This window comes from Acartia tonsa, chromosome 14 (assembly GCF_053477335.1).
Source record: "Acartia tonsa isolate MP-2025a chromosome 14, ASM5347733v1, whole genome shotgun sequence".
Taxonomy (NCBI): domain Eukaryota; kingdom Metazoa; phylum Arthropoda; class Copepoda; order Calanoida; family Acartiidae; genus Acartia; species Acartia tonsa.
The window spans coordinates 7,654,784-7,675,955 of record NC_137273.1 but is presented as its reverse complement, the minus strand read 5'-3'; the positions used below and the strand labels follow the sequence as shown (position 1 = coordinate 7,675,955).

General features: G+C 33.2%; 4 protein-coding genes and 1 long non-coding RNA gene across 29 annotated transcripts in view; 1 reads left to right on the top strand and 4 right to left on the bottom strand.

Annotated features, from left to right (window-relative positions):
- The window catches only part of ND-B17.2 (NADH dehydrogenase (ubiquinone) B17.2 subunit), a 397,876-nt gene that overhangs the window by 261,405 nt on the left and 115,299 nt on the right, over positions 1-21,172 (top strand). The gene's annotated exons all lie outside the window — the stretch shown is intronic.
- LOC145306330 (RING finger protein 11-like) lies at positions 5-14,318 on the bottom strand. Of its 19 annotated transcripts, none has more exons than XR_013874979.1 (14): positions 14,198-14,318; positions 12,804-12,999; positions 12,170-12,281; positions 11,680-11,760; positions 10,068-10,144; positions 9,162-9,206; positions 6,769-6,825; positions 4,487-4,536; positions 3,438-4,178; positions 2,926-3,042; positions 2,701-2,719; positions 2,280-2,346; positions 883-1,110; positions 5-675 (listed from the first exon to the last, which is right to left on the bottom strand). XR_013874979.1 is itself a non-coding variant. In XM_080148419.1 (9 exons), exons 2-9 carry the CDS (start codon positions 12,824-12,826, stop codon positions 4,159-4,161), a joined length of 465 nt encoding a protein of 154 aa, XP_080004545.1. In that variant the 5' UTR covers positions 12,827-12,999; positions 14,198-14,318; the 3' UTR covers positions 3,018-4,158. The 19 variants fall into 19 exon arrangements, 1 of the variants encoding a protein (XP_080004545.1); XR_013874980.1 differs by having other exon boundaries at positions 2,933-3,042; XR_013874975.1 differs by having other exon boundaries at positions 878-946; positions 1,057-1,136; positions 1,824-3,042.
- LOC145306325 (splicing factor U2AF 26 kDa subunit-like) lies at positions 14,314-17,046 on the bottom strand. The gene is made up of 5 exons (XM_080148410.1): positions 16,911-17,046; positions 16,477-16,632; positions 15,872-16,080; positions 15,187-15,307; positions 14,314-14,834 (listed from the first exon to the last, which is right to left on the bottom strand). The coding sequence occupies exons 1-5, from the start codon at positions 17,040-17,042 to the stop codon at positions 14,640-14,642; spliced, it is 813 nt and encodes a 270-aa protein (XP_080004536.1). The 5' UTR covers positions 17,043-17,046; the 3' UTR covers positions 14,314-14,639.
- LOC145306335 (uncharacterized) lies at positions 17,065-19,786 on the bottom strand. Of its 6 annotated transcripts, none has more exons than XR_013874987.1 (3): positions 19,637-19,786; positions 18,432-18,715; positions 17,065-18,108 (listed from the first exon to the last, which is right to left on the bottom strand). It is a non-coding gene; the product is annotated as an uncharacterized LOC145306335 (long non-coding RNA). The 6 variants fall into 6 exon arrangements; XR_013874988.1 differs by having other exon boundaries at positions 17,065-18,128; positions 18,533-18,715; XR_013874989.1 differs by having other exon boundaries at positions 18,533-18,715.
- The window catches only part of ebi (transducin beta like ebi), a gene marked incomplete in the record, with an annotated part of 75,784 nt that continues 71,676 nt past the window's right edge, over positions 17,065-21,172 (bottom strand). The window contains 1 exon segment of the mRNA XM_080148408.1: positions 17,065-18,095.

Here is a 21,172-nt window from a genome sequence, read left to right as displayed (position 1 = left end):
AAAATTTGTTCAAAATTTTGTATTGGTTGTTACAGTTACAAAACACAGATTTAATTTTACAATTCTTTGCAGTTAAAGCAATAGAACAAGAATTTGTCCAGCATGGCTTCCAAACCGATTATTATCTGCTGGATTTAAACCGGTTCTTGGCCATACTGAAAACTTATGTATAACATCGTATTACAGACAATTTTCCACCAATATTAAAATAAAAATCATAAGATTAATAACAGTTTTGTTAGCCTAGGCCTTCGACCCATTTGGGACTAACAAAACTGGTTTTAATCATATGTTTTATTTTGTATCCGCGGAAAGTTGTCTATAATACGATGCGATAAATAACTATTACAATTCTTTCTTGTTAAAGCAATAGAATTAGATTTTTTAAACAAAAAAAGCCTATAGGTTTTCCACCAGTTAGTATCAATGACTAATAAATTTAGATTTTCGGAAACTTTCAAGAAAAAATCTTTACAATTTCTTTTCATAAAAATTACCAATCCTATAACTTTAACAATATTCTGATAATGACAAGCTTACAACATAGTTAAAGATCACAATAATAATAATTTTCATGACTAAATAAGTTCTAAAAGTTCAAATAACCGGGTAAATTTTTCTTTTAAATGACTTTTTTTTATTAAGCATTGTTTTCTTACATAGGTGTTAGAGGACCTCGGGATTCAGTCGTTTTTTGAGTACAAAAATCTGACAGTACAAGTAAAATACAAAAACTAATGTCCTCCAAGAAAAAGAAATATGTTACTCATATTTTTAAATTCCATTAATAATTGAACAAAGAGTAATTTCATTAAGTGGCATATTTAATTTATGGAGATGATATTATTTTTTTTACGGTAAGTTGCTGTACTAAAACCTGACCCAATCCTGAAATCCTCTAATTGGGTAAATATACATATTATTATGAAGTGATTAATTGTAGACACTGAATTAGACAATGGTCGTTATTGTACTTGTTTTAAAATAAGCAATGACGATATTGTTCATAAGTAGCGAAGCAACAATATTTTTAAAAATAGAACAGTAAACTATAACACAGTAATTCAGTGTATACAATTAATCATAATGTAATGTGTTTAAACTTTTGTTCTGAATGTAAAAACTTTTTTGATGTTCTGAATGTGTTGGATAATATTATGACAATGAGTGACATACGAAAGACAATAATAAGACAGGGGCCAATGTGGGTGAAAATGGTAATATAATCCCTTTTAAAAAGTAAAAATTGTTTCATTGGCAGTGGTGTATTTTCTGCACAAGATTCATGTTTTCCCACTCTGAATTCTTAAAAAAACTTTTAAAATCAGTTTGCCCCACTAAAATTTTAATGAGGCAAAATTATCCCCTCTAAATTTTTAGTTTGCCTCCCTAAAGTTTTTTAAGAATTCACCTCTGTTTTTTTTCCAGCAAGGAAGGGGTAAAATGGAAAAATTTATTCATATTACCCCCCGCCCCCCCCCCCCCCCTCTTGCATATTCTTTTAGTGTTTTACACCAAAGAGGAAAGAAAAATGGAAAAAATTGTTTTAAGTTCTTTTAATGTTTACATTTTTCCCCCCACCCACATATTTTTTTTTTTTACCCCCCCCCTCCCCCTCTTTAGCAGGGTCAATTTTGCAAAATATACACCCCTGTGAATCATTGGGCAAGTTAATTCTTATGTATTAAAAGAGATTTTAAAGTAAGCTGATTTTATGACTTTGATTACATAACAAATTTAAAAAAAAACTTTTTTAAACCGAAACTGTTGAAATTGTCCCCTGAAAACTTTAATGCATGGTTAGAAAATTTTAGATTCAGTACATCAAAAAAATGAAAGCACAGATGGCAATTTAAAATTTAGCGGATAAATCGAACGAGCAGTTTTTTTTCATTAGTTTTAAATTATTTAAATAAAATAAAACTGGGATTTTCAAAAATTAACTTTTAAAAAATTTTACTTTTAAGCTTTAAAGAATCCAAGCGAAGTAAATTAATATTGACTCTTATCATGGCTGTTTTATTACTTAAAAGAGAATAGTAGCTTTCGCAAAATTCTGTAAAGTTGTAGGATTCCAATCAAATGTGGTTATTAGGTCAAATTGTTTTAATGTGTATTTAATTATACTATGCGTTTGGTCAACATTAAGAACAGTTAGACTTTAAAAGCGCAGTTGACTGAAAGCCTCCTCACTATTTTACGGAATATTGCGAAATCTTCTATTCCCTTTTAAGATAGTGAAAGAAAATTTTGAATAAATTCTGAAGTAACTACTCTACTTTGAAGTACAAAGCTACTAGACTACATTAAACAGTTGTTGGTGTAATAAAATTAAGTAATTCTTTTCTTTAAGAAAAGGCATGATAGTTAATTTAGGAACTTAGATATAAGAATTTCTTCTGAGATATTGCATTGACTTTTAACTGACAAATGGAGTTTGTTAAAGTTGTTTGTGGCTTTAACAGCTGATTGATCTGAAATATTCCATTACCTGAATAGTTTGGCAAGTGTCTTTCTTCCGAGGATATAAGACTGTAAATTATAATTGTACCCAAAATTCTTTAAACATGATCATTGGGTGTTCAATCTTGATTATTTAGTTTGAACTATCAATGTCCAAATTTTTAAATAACCTTAATCCACAGAAGGGGTAGTAATGTTTATCATCAATGGAAATGGGAGTGAGTTTATCTATCATGCCTTATACAATAATAAATTACTAATACCAGATATAATAAGGTATACCAAACAAGCGAAATACTAAGTAAAATCTTTGGGGATGAAAACACACCTAAAATTAATCATTTGTCAGTTTTTATTGTAAGGGAAAATGCAGTTAGAGAATTTTTATCTAAAACTCGTTTCATATGTTATTTTTCCTCTTTTCCCGATAATATTCCTAATTATTTAGCTTGGTGGATATACCCTATACCCTAGCTACTGATACGTATGACAATAATTATGATTATAGTACATAATAAAGTATAAACTATGCAATTTTTTTTCTGACATAAATATTTCTTCATTGCAAATTATATGTGGCTAGGGTTGTAAGGGATAAGTAAACTTGAAAAGAGGACTACCAATTTATGAACTAGATGTGAAAAGTTTTTGAAGCTTATCATAGTGCTTATAAAAAAATAACGCCATACAATACAAATAACCTATGATAGGCTAATACAAAGACTAAATTATCAATGAAAGGCAAGTATACATTTTTATTGACCAATGGCAGGACAGTATGACGCAATTTTTTTTATAGACACTACAAAAAAAGCTTCAAAGTTTTACAATCTAACGCAATTCTTGTCTGAACATGGCTTCTTCCTATTGCTTTGATTTTAATATGTAACACACGAAGCCCCCTTTTCAGATGGCCAAACTATTAAGCCACCTTCATGAAAAGTCCCCTTTCAGATTTATTTACTTATCCCTACATCGCTGAATGCGAATTAAATCTTAAAATAAACTAGATTACGTAATACAAAACTGTAAGAATAAATAAAGACTTACTTTTATATCATTAAAAGAGATTAGATATCATGAAAAAGAGGGGAGGGTCATTTCTCACAAAGCTGGCAGATATTTAACCAAGTTATCACACGAGACATGAGTTGGAAAAATATCCTTAAGCAAATCAAGTATTTGTAACATTTTGATTAACGATGATGCAATATGTTGAAAGGATTGGGTGGTGTACAATCGTCTCTTGATGAGTTTCATTTGATTTAAATACAATGCATGGCAAATATGTGAGAAATGTTTCCATATCGTTTATTTCTGATTCATAATCCACTTATTTATGATTTAATTAAGTCTTAGATTACAAAATTTATCAATGGTCAAAATTTTTTGAAATAACATTTTAGCATAGGCGAAACAAACCTTTCGTAAATAATAAATATTGTAGGGTAATATTTTCCTATTAATTGATTGATTGATTTGCCGCGCATAATTTTGAATAACTTCCATATTTAATACACAGCTTAATAATAACATATATATCATCATTCTATTACACGTCAACGAACAAATGTCGTCCTTGTTTTTTTTGTTTGGCATTTTTGGCGCCTTTTTATTTATCAGCTCAGCTGATTTTTATGTTATTGATTGATTTGTTTTGTGATGATTTTTCTTTACTATTCTCTGGTTTTATTTTCAGTTTGAATCATAGGCAACTATAAAAAAAAGGATTCATGTTAAAATAATACAGACACATCTATGTAAAACAAGATTATATTAAATGAGAACTTATGCCTTTTGAAGATGAGATTTTACCTTCGTGTAAAGACACTTAAACCACAAAAAAACATGGGTGAAATTAACATAAATTATCAAACTCTTTGTAGACAACTGCTTAAAACCATAGAAATTCCAATCAAATCTTTTTTGGATTGGCAATAAGGTAAAAACTATATTATGCCTCTAACTTTTCTATCAGTCAAAAAAATCATTTCTACCCCAGATATGTAAATCTCAAAATTACCTAGAAGGGCTGCGTCCACAGGTTCCATGCAGGAGGGACAAGTGAAAGACCTTAAAATAAGGAAAAAATAAATTTCTTTTTGATGCATTCAATTGGGCATAATCACTTAAATCGGAGAGTTGAACTGAACATACGGGGAGTTTTAACTTGTATGATTATCCCAACCTTTATTTAAAATAACCTTATGAACAGGAACTATTATTAAAAAATAATATCAAGTAAAAAGTACGCAGAGAAAAGGTAAGTTAGACATTAAAAGCATTTTTTGGGTAATGTCCCTTTCGTGACAAAGCCTCTTAAGGGGCGTTTCGTTGTAATTTCACAATGGATTTTCTCCCATTTCTAGTCCCTGCGGGGCAATCACCTATCTTAAAATGTGGTGACTCGTGCCACGACATACCAGCAATTTTATTTTGGGTGCTACTCCCTTAGTTTTAGAGATAATTGGATAAAATCTTTTGGGCTGGGTCAGTAATTACCCCAACTAGAGGTATCTTTCAAAAAAAACGGCGGCGGGACCGCCGCTCCCGCCGCCCGCCGCCGTTTTCCGCCGCCACCAAAAAATTTTTTTTTTTTGCATTTCTCGCCGAATTAGGCAATTTGGAATCATTTGAGACCATGTTATTTTTTTCAAAAATTTTTCCCCTTACAAGCAGCCCTGCGGGGAGACTTTTTCAAATTCTCGTATATCAAGGTATATCTTAAATACAGTACTTCTCCTGTGATTTTGAAGATATTGAAACAAAATCTTTTTAGGTTGGTAAGTAAAAAATATTTGAATTAAGAAAACGGCGGCGGGACCACCGCTCCCGCCGTCCGCCGCCGTTTTCCGCCGCCAACAAAAAAAATTTTTTTTTTGCATTTCTCGCCGAATTAGGCAATTTGGAATCATTTGAGACCATGTTATTTTTTCCAAAAATTTTTCCCCTATCAAGGTATATCTTAAATTCAGTACTTCTCCTGTGCTTTTGAAGATATTGGAACAAAATCTTTTTTGATGGGTCAGTAATAAATATTTGCGAGAAATGCAAAAAAAAAATTTTTGTTGGCGGCGTAAAACGGCGGCGGACGGCGGGAGCGGCGGTCCCGCCGCCGTTTTCTTAATTCAAATATTTTTTACTTACCAACCTAAAAAGATTTTGTTTCAATATCTTCAAAATCACAGGAGAAGTACTGTATTTAAGATATACCTTGATATACGAGAATTTGAAAAAAATGACTAAGTCCCCCCGCAGGGTTGCTTGTAAGGGGAAAAATTTTTGAAAAAATAACATGGTCTCAAATGATTCCAAATTGCCTAATTCGGCGAGAAATGCAAAAAAAAAAAATTTTTTGTTGGCGGCGGAAAACGGCGGCGGACGGCGGGAGCGGCGGTCCCGCCGCCGTTTTCTTAATTCAAATATTTTTTACTTACCAACCTAAAAAGATTTTGTTTCAATATCTTCAAAATCACAGGAGAAGTACTGTATTTAAGATATACCTTGATATACGAGAATTTGAAAAAGTCTCCCCGCAGGGCTGCTTGTAAGGGGAAAAATTTTTGAAAAAAATAACATGGTCTCAAATGATTCCAAATTGCCTAATTCGGCGAGAAATGCAAAAAAAAAAAATTTTTTGGTGGCGGCGGAAAACGGCGGCGGGCGGCGGGAGCGGCGGTCCCGCCGCCGTTTTTTTTGAAAGATACCTCTAGTTGGGGTAATTACTGACCCAGCCCAAAAGATTTTATCCAATTATCTCTAAAACTAAGGGAGTAGCACCCAAAATAAAATTGCTGGTATGTCGTGGCACGAGTCACCACATTTTAAGATAGGTGATTGCCCCGCAGGGACTAGAAATGGGAGAAAATCCATTGTGAAATTACAACGAAACGCCCCTTAAGAGGCTTTGTCACGAAAGGGACATTACCCAAAAAATGCTTGTAAGGGGAAAAATTTTTGAAAAAAATAACATGGTCTCAAATGATTCCAAATTGCCTAATTCAGCGAGAAATGCAAAAAAAAAAATTTTTTGGTGGCGGCGGAAAACGGCGGCGGGCGGCGGGAGCGGCGGTCCCGCCGCCGTTTTTTTTGAAAGATACCTCTAGTTAGGGTAATTACTGACCCAGCCCAAAAGATTTTATCCAATTATCTCTAAAACTAAGGGAGTAGCACCCAAAATAAAATTGCTGGTATGTCGTGGCACGAGTCACCACATTTTACCCCCCCCCCCCTTTATTGGGGATCAAAACGACGACGTAAATAAATGATAATAGCGTCTAAATATCGCCAAAAACATGTGTTTACCTCATAAGCCAGTCGTCAATGCAGTCTGTATGGTAGGTATGCATACAGGGCAAATACCTAAAAATATCAATACAATGAGTCCGTATGGTAGGTATGTATACAGGGCAAATACCTAAAAATATTAATACAATGAGTCTGTATGGTAGGTATGCATACAGGGCAAATACATAAAAATATTAATACAATGAGTCTGTATGGTAGGTATGCATACAGGGCAAATACATAAAAATATTAATACAATGAGTCTGTATGGTAGGTATGCATATAAGGCAAATACCTGAAAAATAAAAGTATGAAAACATTTCATATTAATTTTTGCTGGATTAAAACCAATATACCTATTTTATTTATCAAATTGTCTTATAGACAGTTATCTAGGAAAAAAAATCAATTTACTATCAGCGAAGAACTGTTTAAAATACGATGCTATAATTAAATCTTATTTAAAATACCTAATAAAAAATAAATTGGATGTTTATTATTATTTACGTATTATATTTGATTATCAAAACAAGTATGATATTAGTATGTATATTAGAATTAGAAAAGAACTTCTCAAATTCTGATAGGCTTATAGTAGTCAGATTTAAAATCAACTTTATACCTACATACTTGTAAAATATTTACCGTATATCAAATTATCATTATTGTGGAAACAAATATTACCAAACAAACGTACGAAGCTTTTGGTAATTTTATATTGCCTGTGCTACATAAAGTTTCTATTATGACATACCAATTGTCATAAGCATCAGATTATTATAACAATACATAATTTATACAGTCCCTAGTGTACTACAAACGTACTCAGACAAACAGACCCTAACTATAGAAAAGCATTTTAATAAATTTCGTAATAATGAATATTTTCTAAATAATGTTTACAAATGGGAAATGTTGTTTTTTATAGAACTACTATAAATTAAACAATAACAAGAAGGATGACAGCATCAATAAAAGCGATGCTCTGAAACGGTAGGACAAACGGACTTTGACACTTGCAAAGTGTTATAACTGAATAAGCAGAATATAATAGTATAGTTTAAACAAAATTGCAATTAAATAAAATCTATTGCATAAGTGCTTTAATATAGGATACTGTTCAAGGACATACTTAATTTTTAGGGCTTGATTATAGAGATGCTTCACTTATAACATTGTACCTTGTTGTAATAGGAATCTCTATTCCACAAATCAGATAAATAGAGTAAATACACCACAAAAAACTGTTGGTAAAAGAGGTTAAAAATCAACATGTTTTGAATAAACATACGGATTTTCTGGTAGCGAATATAGAGTTGCTACGCTTTCTAAATTGTACCAAGCTTGTGTAGGAATCATCTTGCAAAGTTTGAAATCGATAGGATAATTTTAACATGTCTAAAGTAACGAAAAGATCTAACCGTTTCGGACGGATCGACCCAAATTATAGAAAAGCTTAGCCTTTAAAATTGAAATTCTCTGGTCCATTACAAATGCACCTAATAGAAAAGCTTAGGTAAATTTTAATCGGGTTATAAAACATCACAAGAAATTTCGTAATGAATATTTTCTAGTAAATGTTTACCAATGAGAAATGTTTTTTTGTTAACTAATATAAACTGAACAAAAAAATCATGATTAAAGTTCAAACAACAAAAATAATTGAAAATCCTAAGAACTTAAATTATACCTATTGTACTAATAAAATAAGTTGGTAAATAAATTACGTAATTAAAAATAAACAAGGATGACAACATCCATAAAAGCGAAGCACTGAAACGGTAGGACAAACGGACATTAACACTTGTATAGTGTCAGAACTGAATAATCATAATATAAATGTATGAGAGTCAAAGCAAAATTGTAAGTAAATTTGTTGAAAAACTGCTTGATTCCGGATAATGTTTAAGGACATACTTACATTTTTAGGACTTGAATATAGAGTTGCTTCGCTTATTACATTATACTTTGTTTTCCCAGGAATCAATATACCAAAAATCAGATCAATCAGATGATTAGATCACATAAAAATTTGTTGTTAAAAAAGTAAAAAAATTCAACATGTTTAAAATGGACGTACGGACATTTTGGTGATGATCGTACCTAGCTGTTAAAGAAATCACCATGAAAAATTTGAAATCGATAGGACAATTCTAACATGCCTAAATTAACGAAAAAAGCTATCCGTTACGGACGGACGGACGGACCGACCGACCCTAATTATAGAAAAGCTTCGCTGTTAAAAATACGATTAATCAGTGAATTAATTATACTGGTCCACAAAGTTTCATAACCACGGTATCTTATTCGTTGGTTTAAATATTTTAACACATAATTTATAACTAAAGAATGAGTAAACAGACAATGAAATAATATTATAGAAAAGCGTAGCTGCTAAAATATTTCCTTACCTTATAGCATCACCAATGTTAAACTCGATCATACATATCACACATCTAAGAAAGAAAACATTGAAATATCCAGCTAAGGCGAAATAATGATGTTTTGGGGTATATAATTTCCTTACCCCCTCCCCCCCCCCCCCCCGAAACAGTTTTGAAGGGATGAGTATTCAAAATAAGGAAATATTTCGTATTTTGCTGTTAAAATTAGGGAATGAAACAGAGATAGAGGTGGGGGAAACATATTCAACTAGGTTGGATAATATAAACCCTAACTGCTATGGCTAAACGAACATATGCAAATTAAGAACACATTTAGAACAAATTACAAAGTTGCTACAAATTGTTCCGTTTAAGAAGAGATGAATTTTTTATAAAGATCAGTAGGTATGCATTAACACTTACTACCTAATTAAAAGAAAACTGCAACTTTTATGAAAAAAGTTAAAACCCATTATATTATAAGCTTCAGTAATTTTTTAACATTCACAAAATCATAAAAGGGGGGGGGGGCGAAAGTGACACTTTTTGAAACCAAAACTAAAAGTCAAAGGAACTCAACTAAAAAAAGAGTTACAGGTCTGACATTTTGCATGGCAGTTGCTTTATAGGGGTACAATATGGAACTGTGAAGAAACGGCGGCGCAACCGCCGAAAACCGCCGAGAAAAGGCAACAAAAATTACGGCGGGAAACGGCGGTTTTCGGCGGTTGCGCCGCCGTTTCTTCACAGTTCCATATTGTACCCCTATAAAGCAACTTCCATGCAAAATCTCAGACCTGTAACCCTTTTTTTAGTCGAGTTCCTTTGTTGACTCTTAGTTTTGGTTTCAAAAAGTGTCACTTTCGCCCCCCCCCCTTTTAAATTTAACAGACGGATTCAAAGACATCCTACTTCGTGAAATTTTATTCTTACTCTCTATTTTTCTTGCAGCCATCAAATGATCCAGTTGGAAGATGCTGAATTAGTCCTATTCTCTGAGCTATCTTCACCTAAATAAAAATAATTTTGTCTCAGGTTGGCATGGATGTCAACTTATAACACAATTATTAAAATATGACAAAACAAAATTACCCTCTTCCATATATTATATTATCTTTTTAAAAATCAAACAAGCGGGAGATTTTGTTGTCTAATATTGCTGAAATCTATTCAATCCTTCCCCCCCCCCCCCTTGCTATCAAAAAGTATAACAATTAGGTGATAAGAAGACAATGGACGATAAATGGAAGTCAACTCCCAAAATGCACTAAAAAAAGACACTTTAAAATTTAGAAAATCTATTTCAGAGGTAATAGAAGTCCAGGGTTGGCAGATAAAAAACCCACCCCAAAACCCACCCGGGTTTTTTGCCCTTTAACCCACCTTAAAAAACCCAGGGGGTTTTAGGTTTTTGGGGTTTTATTAAAAAAAATAAAATTGTTTCCAAACAAAGTTTATTTTTCATTGTTTATATACAAAAAATATGTTTTTCATTGACCCCTTGCATGTATTTAACAAAGGAATAGACTGCTGTGCTTGATTTTGCCATTGTCACGGGCTCAGGAAGAGATATACCAGCAAGAAAAGCAAGTACAGTTTTAGGATCTATAGATTTTTGCATTTTTTCTGTTTTTCCTGTAAATAGCAGCCAACTTTCATCTTTATGTCCTAGCCTGTTTCTAAATATTAAAAGAATGGACCTAATTGGTTTCATGGCACAGTGGTTTTCTTTGTATTTTTATAGTAGCTATTAATAGGTTAGGTTAGTTAAGGGGTAATGATTGCCCCGCAGGGGTAGAAATAAGAGAAAAGCTACGGTGAAAATACTATGAAACTCGCTGCGCCATAGAAAGAATCGTCTCTTTCATATTATATAATTATCTATAATACAAAGTAGAATGATGTCTGTCCGTCCGTCTGTCTGTCCGTCTGAAGCTTGAGTTCTCGGTAACCACTGAACTGATCGGATTCTACTCTTCAGGGTATATACCTATTGGTCCTGCGGTGGTTTTAAGCTATTTTCTTGGGGGGTGGGACACCCCCAACCCCCCAAAAAACAAAAAAATCCCCCCCCCATTTTTTTTTTTTTTTTTTACGAATTTTATGAATTTTACGAATTTTACGAATTTTACGAAATTTACGAATTTTACGAATTTCGCGAATTTAATCGCAAAATGTTTTCCTGCTGGGTAGGTGCGAAAATTTGTGATCCGTTCTGCTGGGTAAGTAATAGAAGATGTAATTATACCTCTTGGGGCAAAGCCCCTAGAGGCTAGGGGCGAAGCCACTAGTATATAATATATTATTCAAGCTTTTACAGTATAAAAACTATAAAAACCCAAAATACCCCAAGAAACCCCTAAAACCCGGGTAAAACCCCTATTTTTCACGACCCCGGGGTATTTTTTAAAAAACCCGGGTTTTGCACAGCCCTGTAGAAGTCAACAAAATTTTTAAGCCAACGAATGAGATAATGTTACGCATTTATAATACAGTATAATTATCATTTCCTGTTTAGTTGGCCCGGAGGAGGGACAAAGCTTACCTGTTCTTCCTCTGTAAGTTGACTGGCAGGCCGTGAAACATTTGGGGACGGATAGTAGATGGGCGCCTGGTTGGCAGACTCCTACACAATAACATTGATTGATTAGCTATAGTTTATTTTTTGTTAACATAATTCGACATGGAGTAAGTTGAGACACTTTTGTATAGCTACTAGGACCAGCTTCGCTAAATTCGTTGTCAACCTTTTATTAATTCGATGAAAACGTTTCTGGCAAAGAAGCACATTTTAAAATTTAAATATATATTTATAAGGGGGGGGGGGGGGGGCGGATGTGCCACTTTTTGAAACCAAACATAAAACGCACATGATCTCAGCCCATAAAAGAGTTAAAGCTCCAAAATTCGGCACAGCAGTTGATTTTGTGGAGAACAATATGGAACTGTGAAGCAACGGCGGCGGAACCGCCGCTTTCAACCGCCGTTTTCCGCCCCTCCCCCCCTTTATATATTTTACCTCACGACAAACTTACCAAAACATACTGAGGCTGTGTTTCCAGCTGTTCAGTGGAGGTGCTGTTACCCCCTCCATCTCTCAACAGAGATACATCGTCAGCTGTGTGTGAATTAAGGCAGTTTCCCATTCTAAAATAATCAATTATCAGCTATTTGTTACATTCCTACATTTATTATGTTTTTATCCAAAATATCTTCAATTTTCCAATAGGTATATTAGTTTGTTATGTAAAAATTAAGAAATTGTTTCCTTTAAACCTTATTTTGTTTAGATGTGTGTTCTTAAAAATGCATGTATCGCTGAATTAGCTTTAATTGTAAGATCACCAAAGATTTGTTCAAAATCTATACCTTAAGAAACTTTTCTAAAATCATAGAAGTGTTTACTAACATAAGTTTTACAACAAGTTTGGTTCTGTATAGGTAATATAGCCGATTCAGCGATACTTTTTCTTTTAAAAAATCAAATTCTACTAAGAATTTTTGAAAATCTTTGAGTAACGTTGGGTACTTATGAGAAAGCTTAGGTTAGGAATGAAAGTTGAAGGGTTTGTGATGTTATAACTTCAGAACAATGATTTCCTCACATCATACGGTTGAATCTCATCCCTATGCATAAGATTAAGGACAGCAATATGCCAAAATGTTTACCTGGCTCTAAGCCAGGACAGCATGCTCCTGCAGAGATGACCAGCTGGACAAGCCAGCTCTACCTGGCACCACCACTCAGAAAGAGATTGAAAGCCAGGTCTCTACCAAAAAATTCTGGCACTTCGTGGCTTTGCTTTAGGTTAGTTACAGGTGACTCTGTGTCTGTTTTTGATCTATAAGAGAATCTCTATAATTCCTGAAAAATAAATATTTTATTATGTACTATGTAATAAGAAATAAATTCAGTGTATCTATGAGGAAAATACTGTTTTTTTTTTTACATCTTGACTTAAACACAACAAACTATTTTATGATATCTTTTAATATACTTTCTCTCAAAAATGCTTGCAATCAAAGCTATAAGGGGGGGGGGGGTTAATGCAACCATCTCGTAATCAGTGAGCAAATGGCACTTAGAATTCGAATTTTGATCTGGAATTTTGCATGAGTAATCCTTAGCAGGTCTATTTTCCCTAAATTGAACAAAAAGTTGGAAAAGTAACAGCTAACGGCTGGCGGCTCAGCAGTTTAATCATTTTTAAAACTATTTTCAAGGGAAATCATCACGAAACCTATCTCCACATAATACTCTATGCTGCTTCAAAATGTTTTCAAACGGTTCTAACCGCTAGTTGCTGGTACTAGAAATCTAAAAATGTTTTTTTTTGTACCATTTCACATGATTTAAAGCAAAAATATGTTTCAAAAAGTTGATTCCTACATAATTTATGGCAGATTTGCCCTAAAAATAGCCAAAAAAAAACGGCTAAACGGCTGAGCCGTTAGCCGTTACTTTTTCAACTTTTTGTTCGATTTAGGGAAAATAGACCTACCAAGGATTACTCATGCAAAATTTCAGATCGAAATTCGAATTGTAAGTGCCATTTGCTCACTGATTACGAGATGGATGCATTAAACCCCCCCCCCCTTTGTTTAGCTAACTTGATCTCGTTTCCATTGTGTATTTTTTGAAAGCTGTTAAATGCTAAAATATAAAAAAAATATTTGAAATAGTTTGTAGGATTTAAAGATTAGCTTTTAAGTGTTTTTATTATGTATTTAACAATAGGAAGTTTAAAGAAAACATTTTGCATTTTTGAAATATCATAATTTAGGTGATAACTTCAAATAAGGTATAATATGTACTAAAGTAATAGGGTGTATGTCTGCCGATATTTCGTTAACAGCTATACCGATCCTTCTACAAGTTTTACATTAGTCTGTAAAAATCTTGACTTTCATGGGGGGAGGGGAGTGAACCCTCCCCTCCCATTTGAGATATGATCTCTCTAATTTTTTTAACAAGAAATAATTTAAATGTACTTTTGCTAAATATAGAAATGGTACCTATCATTTGATATTAGCTTCATTAGAATTGAGTATTAAAAAATCACCTGTATTTTTCACAAATACTATCACTAGATTATTACTCAAAATTTTCTCTTTTCAATATCATAAACGTTTTATTAACTGAACTAGGTAGGTAGGTAATCTTTTTTATTCACTGGTATTTTGTTTCATTTATCTGAAAAGAATTACAATATTTTTTAGGTATTGTGCATGTTAAAAACAAAATGTTGTACAAAAAAAACAGATTACAATGTGAACTTGCTTCATAATACAATTTTTAAAGACTTGCTATTGTTTTGAATGATATATAAAAAGTCATATATTTTTACATCATAAAATGCAAGTATGTTCAGGAAAGGAAATACAGATATAGAGTTAACATTAAGAAATATTAAAATAACTTTCAAAATTAATTTGAAACCCTTTTTTGTTCTTTAAATTGAACAATATTAGCTTTTAGACCCAAAATTTCATCTTCTTTCAACTTTAATATCTTCCTTCTCTTTCCTCCCCACCACCTTCCCCATGTTCCTCCTTCACGCGGCCGCTGGACACTCTGTCGTCGCGGCTTCTGCGGCCACCTGAGCGGCTGCGGCTTCTCCTGCGGTCGCGGGACCTGCTGCGGCGCCTGCGGTCACGAGAACGGCTACGACGCCTGCGGCGTTCGCTTTCCAGTTCATCCTGAAGTATAATTTTTTTTTATAACATAGAGTAATGAAGTTAATTTTTAAAGGTTGCTGTTAAAAATATAAATTTTTTTAAATGGTAGGTATAAAAAATATTACATTTCTGAGACGGACATATAAACCCAAATTATATAGAAATGATTAAAACTTCAAAAGACAGTATATATGTGTGCGTCTGTGTAAAAAGGATTATGCTTACCGATGTGGTTTTTCTTTTCAATATAACCTTTTTAAAACTAAAATTAAAAGTGAATGGTCGACACCCCTAACCCCCCCCCCCTTCCCCCATCGCACAAGAGCCCCAAGAGTCCTCAAGGGTTCTGGCCGCTAGTAAAATAATAACTTACCTTAAGATCAACCTGACTGTGTCTCTCTCTATCTCCCCCACCCCCACGGGTTCTGCCATACAGTTCATGTCTCAACTTACGAGAGATGGGCTTCAGATGCATGAAGTTGCAGAATCCTGACCTGAAATTTAGAGCCATCAAAAGTTTAACATCCTCAACACATTGTGTGTGTATAGCCAAAGCCATAGTTTCTTAGATTTTGGACCTACATAGGAATGGACTAGGACGAGACACTTTTGTATAGCCACTAGGACCAGCTCAAGCTCTACGTTCAAGTACATTATAACTTGACCCATTGCTACTCTTTATTACCTCACCTTTGCCGAGTATGACAAGTGTCCCAAAATAAGTCACGGTAGTTAATTACCCTCTCCGAAAGGAGCTTGGGAATGATAAGGGCTGTACTGGTATCATGTACTTGACTATTGGTTATCCAAACCAATCAATAATCTCCCTTCTTAAACAACCAAAGGGAAGTTGCGTGAAAAGGAAGTTCGGTTGGCGAATGATCACTTTTTTCATTTAACGAATATATAAAAAAAAACGCCAAAAAAAACTAAGTATCATATATGATTATTGTCATAAAAAATTCTTTCGGGTTCTTGGGGTATAAAATCAATGTCTTAACAAATGTAGTTTTTATGGTGTAGCTTCGCTGCTGTTAACAAAAAAGTGACCAACTAACCTAGTACATTCTCCAGTCTCGTACTGACGACAACAGGCTTCACGGAAGTCAGTGACGGGGGTGAGTTCAGCGTAAATGGGCCTGCCTCCGAACCAACGGTTGTTCAGGTCGTTGACGGCCTTCTCCGCGTCCTCCTCCTTCTTGAACTTAACATACACGTTGCCGACAAGATGGTCCCCAAGGTTGTCACACACGTTCATCTCCTCAACCTTAAATAAACAAGATTGGGTTCATTGAAAACTTATGCCTTTTAAAATAAAGACTAAATGTTCATTCATGTATTACAAACCAATTCCTAGTTTTAGCTACGAAAATCTAGAAATCAAATGAAAAATGGCTAGGTAATACCCAACTATCCCTTTGATAACACGACCTTCATCTGGAAGTCCTTTTTGTGCATGGTATTGAGTTGCACTTGCTTTAATCAAAGGGACCAAGACATTCCCTCCAATCTTAATTTAATATTAATTTATCTTAACTGACATAGGAGCAATAGGTACAACATTAAACGTCTTTAACGTTATGACGCAGTTTGGGTCGAGATTCGAACTCAACACCTTTTACATGAAAAGAGGATGCGCTTCGCAGAGTAAACCCTCGCTTACCTGACCGTATTTATCCTCGCACTCAACAAACACATCCTCGAAGAAGTTGTCGTAATGTTCCTGCATCTCCTCGTCCGTCACGTTGGCGAGATGGGAGCCGTCCGCGGTCTTTGCGGAGTTCTGCGGGTTGATGTACAAGTTTTGCAGCAAAATTGTCTAGGAATAACAAAATTTATTTTTTCGATATAATACAATATTACCAACATATTTTTAAAATAGCACTTTTCCCTTTCATTAGAAACATTTGTTAAAAACTTTAACTTCTACCTAATGATAGGTACATATTTGCCTATAAAAATTAAGGAGATCAAAAAATGTGTCACTTCTCAAATGGAAATTAATCATATCATAAACAAAAATATTCGTCCCAGAAATTTCGTTTAAAGATGGACAGATCATCATGCTGATTGGCTGATTGCTAATAAATCTATTACCTGGGAGAAAGTTGGCTTATTGTGAATTCTAGAGCACCTATCTCCGTGGGTACAGGCGCCCATCTTAAAGTAAAAGGAACAATTTACTTTGTCCTTCTCCGTGCCAAAAATACTGGCCAAATACTCCGCCATTTTTTCTACTTGTCCTCTAACGTCTGCAAAATTGTGAAAATTCTTCATTAGCTCTTGTAAAAAAAATCATCGGTTTTTGTTTACTATTATTAGATAGATATACATTATACAACATCATTAGTTAGGAATAGATAAAAAAAAGGTTGAAAATGAAAACAAAATCTAAATAATTGTCATATCTTCAGTTTTTTTTTCATTATTTCATTAACTTTCTTAAGATTATGCATTTGAAAAGGCCTAGAGATCATATCCTAATAATAAAGCAACAGAATGTTTATCTGTATTTATGTCGGTACCGAAGGATCTCGCTTACCGCTGAACCGTTTAGTTCGTCTTATATTTTCTTATAGGTCCTGGAAAGTTTTATAACTAATTTGGGGGAGAATACCACAAACATCCCAAGAGAAACCGCCCCTAGAAAAAAATTAATCTTTTTAAAAACTAAAATTAAAAATAGGTTGGAGGGAGAGGGAGGGAGTCGCAACCCCAAATTTTTTTAATACAAAAAAATGGGTAATGAAATTCTATTCTCCCCTCCTAAAGTACCCCTAGAGGTCTCTAGAGGGGCGTTACCACTAGTCTTTAATAATTGAAGTAGCATGAAAACAATCGTGAAAAAAACTTTCATTTTTCGCCAAAACTTTATCTATTCCTTTTAAAGAATAAAACTTAAGCACAATTAAAACTGAACATTACACTTGAAGTAAAAATGCTGGCGGCGTATTTTTTTTTGTCATACAATAAAATGAGAAAACTGGCATGCATAAAAGCGTAGCTTATCTTGAAAAAAAATCACGCAGAAATGGATTTTGAATAAATATTTTTCGACCAAATAAAATTGTTCAATATTGCTTAAATGCCTAAGAAAATTGATGTAAAATAAAATCTTCCAAATATCTTATTTTTAACTATTAGACACACAACAAATCAAGTCATAAAGAGTAGCCATGCAATATACAAAAATAAAATAAAATAAGTTAACATTTAGAAAAATACAATGGGTTATATAACAGCTTGTGAAAAAATGTTTTTAAAAGGATTTTTAAAGTTTTTAAAACCTCAGGTACTAAAAATAATAATATTTATCTTATTTGGGGTAATTTAAAGTATCAAAATTAAAAATCTACTCCTATTTGTATTCATCAAATTCTAAAAATTTATTCCGAAGAAAACTATTTAAACCTTACGTAAATGTTGCGAATCCAATAAATTAATATTGGTTACCAAATCAATTTCTAGCCAAAAAAACTTCCATTTAATAAATTCTTTTGATTAATTCACTGATTGAAATTTGAAGAAAAACGTGAGCGATCAAATTGAAATGGAATTTACATAAATATTTCATCTTTTTAGTTCATTTTTGTTTGTAATTCTTAATTTAACTTATACCTAATGAATTAAAAATTCATAATTGTTGTATAGCTAAAAAAGTCAAAATAATTTAGTAACACAAATTTGATGTAAAAATTAAAGAGATCTCTATTGATTACCCATTACCATCATATAGGTACCATTTTTGTACAAACACTTAAAGGTTGCGTGATTTTTTTAAAACAGAAACATTGCAACCCTAACATAAAATATTGCTTGAATTATTTTCTGAGATCCAGTACAAAGACAGTTCCATCCGAGGCAGAAGCTCCAACCTTGTCGCCGCGAGAATTCCAGCACACCTGAAATTATAAAGTTGTTTTGTTATAGGTAACAGGGTGATTGTATATCTGTTTGTACCGAAGGTTCTCACTAATCACTGAATCGATATGTTTCTCCTTTTCAGTGTAGCTTTTCGTAGGCCCTGGGATGGTTTTCAACTGTTTATGGGGAGGGTACCACCACGAACCCTAAAAGAAAGTGCCCCTTGAAAAATATACCCCCAGTGAGTGTGTCGACTTCCTCCTCCACCCACTTCAAGTGCATCAAGAGACCATTAAGGGCGTAGCCGTTAGTGTGTTACATGATGTATGGGTACTAGATAATATAAGTACGACGTTTTTGGTTAAAGAAAAATAAGACAATGATATTAATCGGTTTTGAATGAATACGAGAAAAGATTTTAGGGAATCAAATGTAATATAGAGAAATTAAATTTTTAAAACGATTGACAGGCAGACGTACGGTAGGGACATTACATAACTATAAAATTTCCTCGCTTCTAGCTAAGTGGGAATAGTTTTCACTGAATAAATAATTATGATTGAATTGCTAATCAAATATATTCTTTCAATTTATGAATAGGTATCTTTATCGAAGTTCAAAAGTTAATATTTTCAAAGGGAAGTCGAAAAATTCACATTGAAAATAAATTTTGACCTCTTAAACTCGTTAGGTACTTTTTAAAATCCTTATATGAAAGTAACAGGATCTGTGTCTTTCTATGTGTAATGTGTATTATGGGGAAGGGCCAAACACCCCCCCCCCCACCCAAAGAAATTACACCTAAAAAGACACACCCAAAATTTTACTTTTTTATACAAATTTGTTTGTTATTTTCTCTTATTATTCGTGGAAAATTCTCTATAATACGATGCGATATATGATTTTTCAATCCAGGGAAGATAAGTCGGTTTCGGAGCCATACTGGAAACTGTAATTACCTCAAAAATGCCGCCAGTGCCCAGGTAGCTGTGTACAAGTTGACCGGACTGCGTGCTCCAGATGTGGACACACTTGTCAAAACTTCCGGAAGCCAGGTATTTTCCATCAGGGCTGCAATCATAAAAAAAAAAATAAAATTGATTTTAAAATGATGCTTCGTTTTTTACACTGTGCCTAATCTTCCAAGGAATCGCCATTATCAAGGTCATGAAATAAATTCATTCAGTAAACTAAGAAGTCAACACATTTAAATGGACATACGGACTTTCTGGTAATGCTTGTCGAGTAGCTAATTAGAGTCGAAATGTTGCAGGAATCATCTTGAAAATTTGAAATCTATAGGACGATTCCAAAATGCCTAATTGTAGAAAAGTTTCGCTTTACTAAGACGTACATAAAATTCTTTGTGTCTCAAATGGAAAATTTTGGTTTTGACAAGATGATATATCAAACCCTAATATAATTATTAAATTAATGTAAAGGGAATTATGCATGAACGAAAACGGATATTAAGCCCCTTTCAGCAGTGATGTTAAGACATTTTCTTGTTGTTATACTTGATGTCTGTTAAAAGGGGCTGAATGACCAACTAAGTTAGGAATATTAAAGTCTTGACATCATTGCTGGAAGGTGCTTAACATACCATGCCACTATGTTCCACGGGTGACAAAAAATCGTTTTTTACATTTTGGAAAATACACTTTCAAACAATTGTTTAGTAATATACACAAGTTTTTGGAAATAAAGCCGAAAGAATTAGCTCTTTACTATGAAAAATAAGAATTTTATGTGTAATTATACCAGAGGTATGGAATCAAGTTCCTTTTCATCATTGTAAACAACTATTTTTAAGGTCAACTAAACTACATTTCAAATCATCGTGGACCCTTTATTTTTAAAGCTATTTTTAAGTATTATATATTTTTGGAATCAGTATGTAATAATTTATACGTTTAGTCTTTAAAAGAAGTCAAATCTCCATTTTTTGTTGTAATTGTAGATGGTTTTCTTAGCATACCCGATTTCTGTAAGATAGACAATTTTCTTCTAATGAAAATTTTACGTTTGGTTCCAGATCTTATAAGACCAAAAAAGTCCAAGCAAATCCTCTTACATGGTGATATTAGATGTATGTATAATATCAGAGAACTTTACCCTGTGTATGCGAAGCTATGCGAAGTTTGTTTTTTTAAGCCCTAAAGATACCTGGTCTATCAAAAAATAACAATTTTTTAAGATAAAAAGGTAATTTATTTTTCTATTTATTTCAAACACATATTCAATAAAATTAAAAGTAAAGAAAAAATTTTTAAAAACAAATAAAAGATTATCCATTTATGTCTAAGGTCTTATCTGAACTATCATACCTTTTATTGGGGGGGGGGGGGGGGGGGGGGGCTCGATTTATGTCAATCTTGGATCCCATTAAAGCTAAAAGTCTAAATATTTGTATGTGGTTTCCTTAATCAACAAAAAATATTATGATTTTATATGTTTAACATTATCTACTCCCTTTACCCTTTTATTGAGCTGTT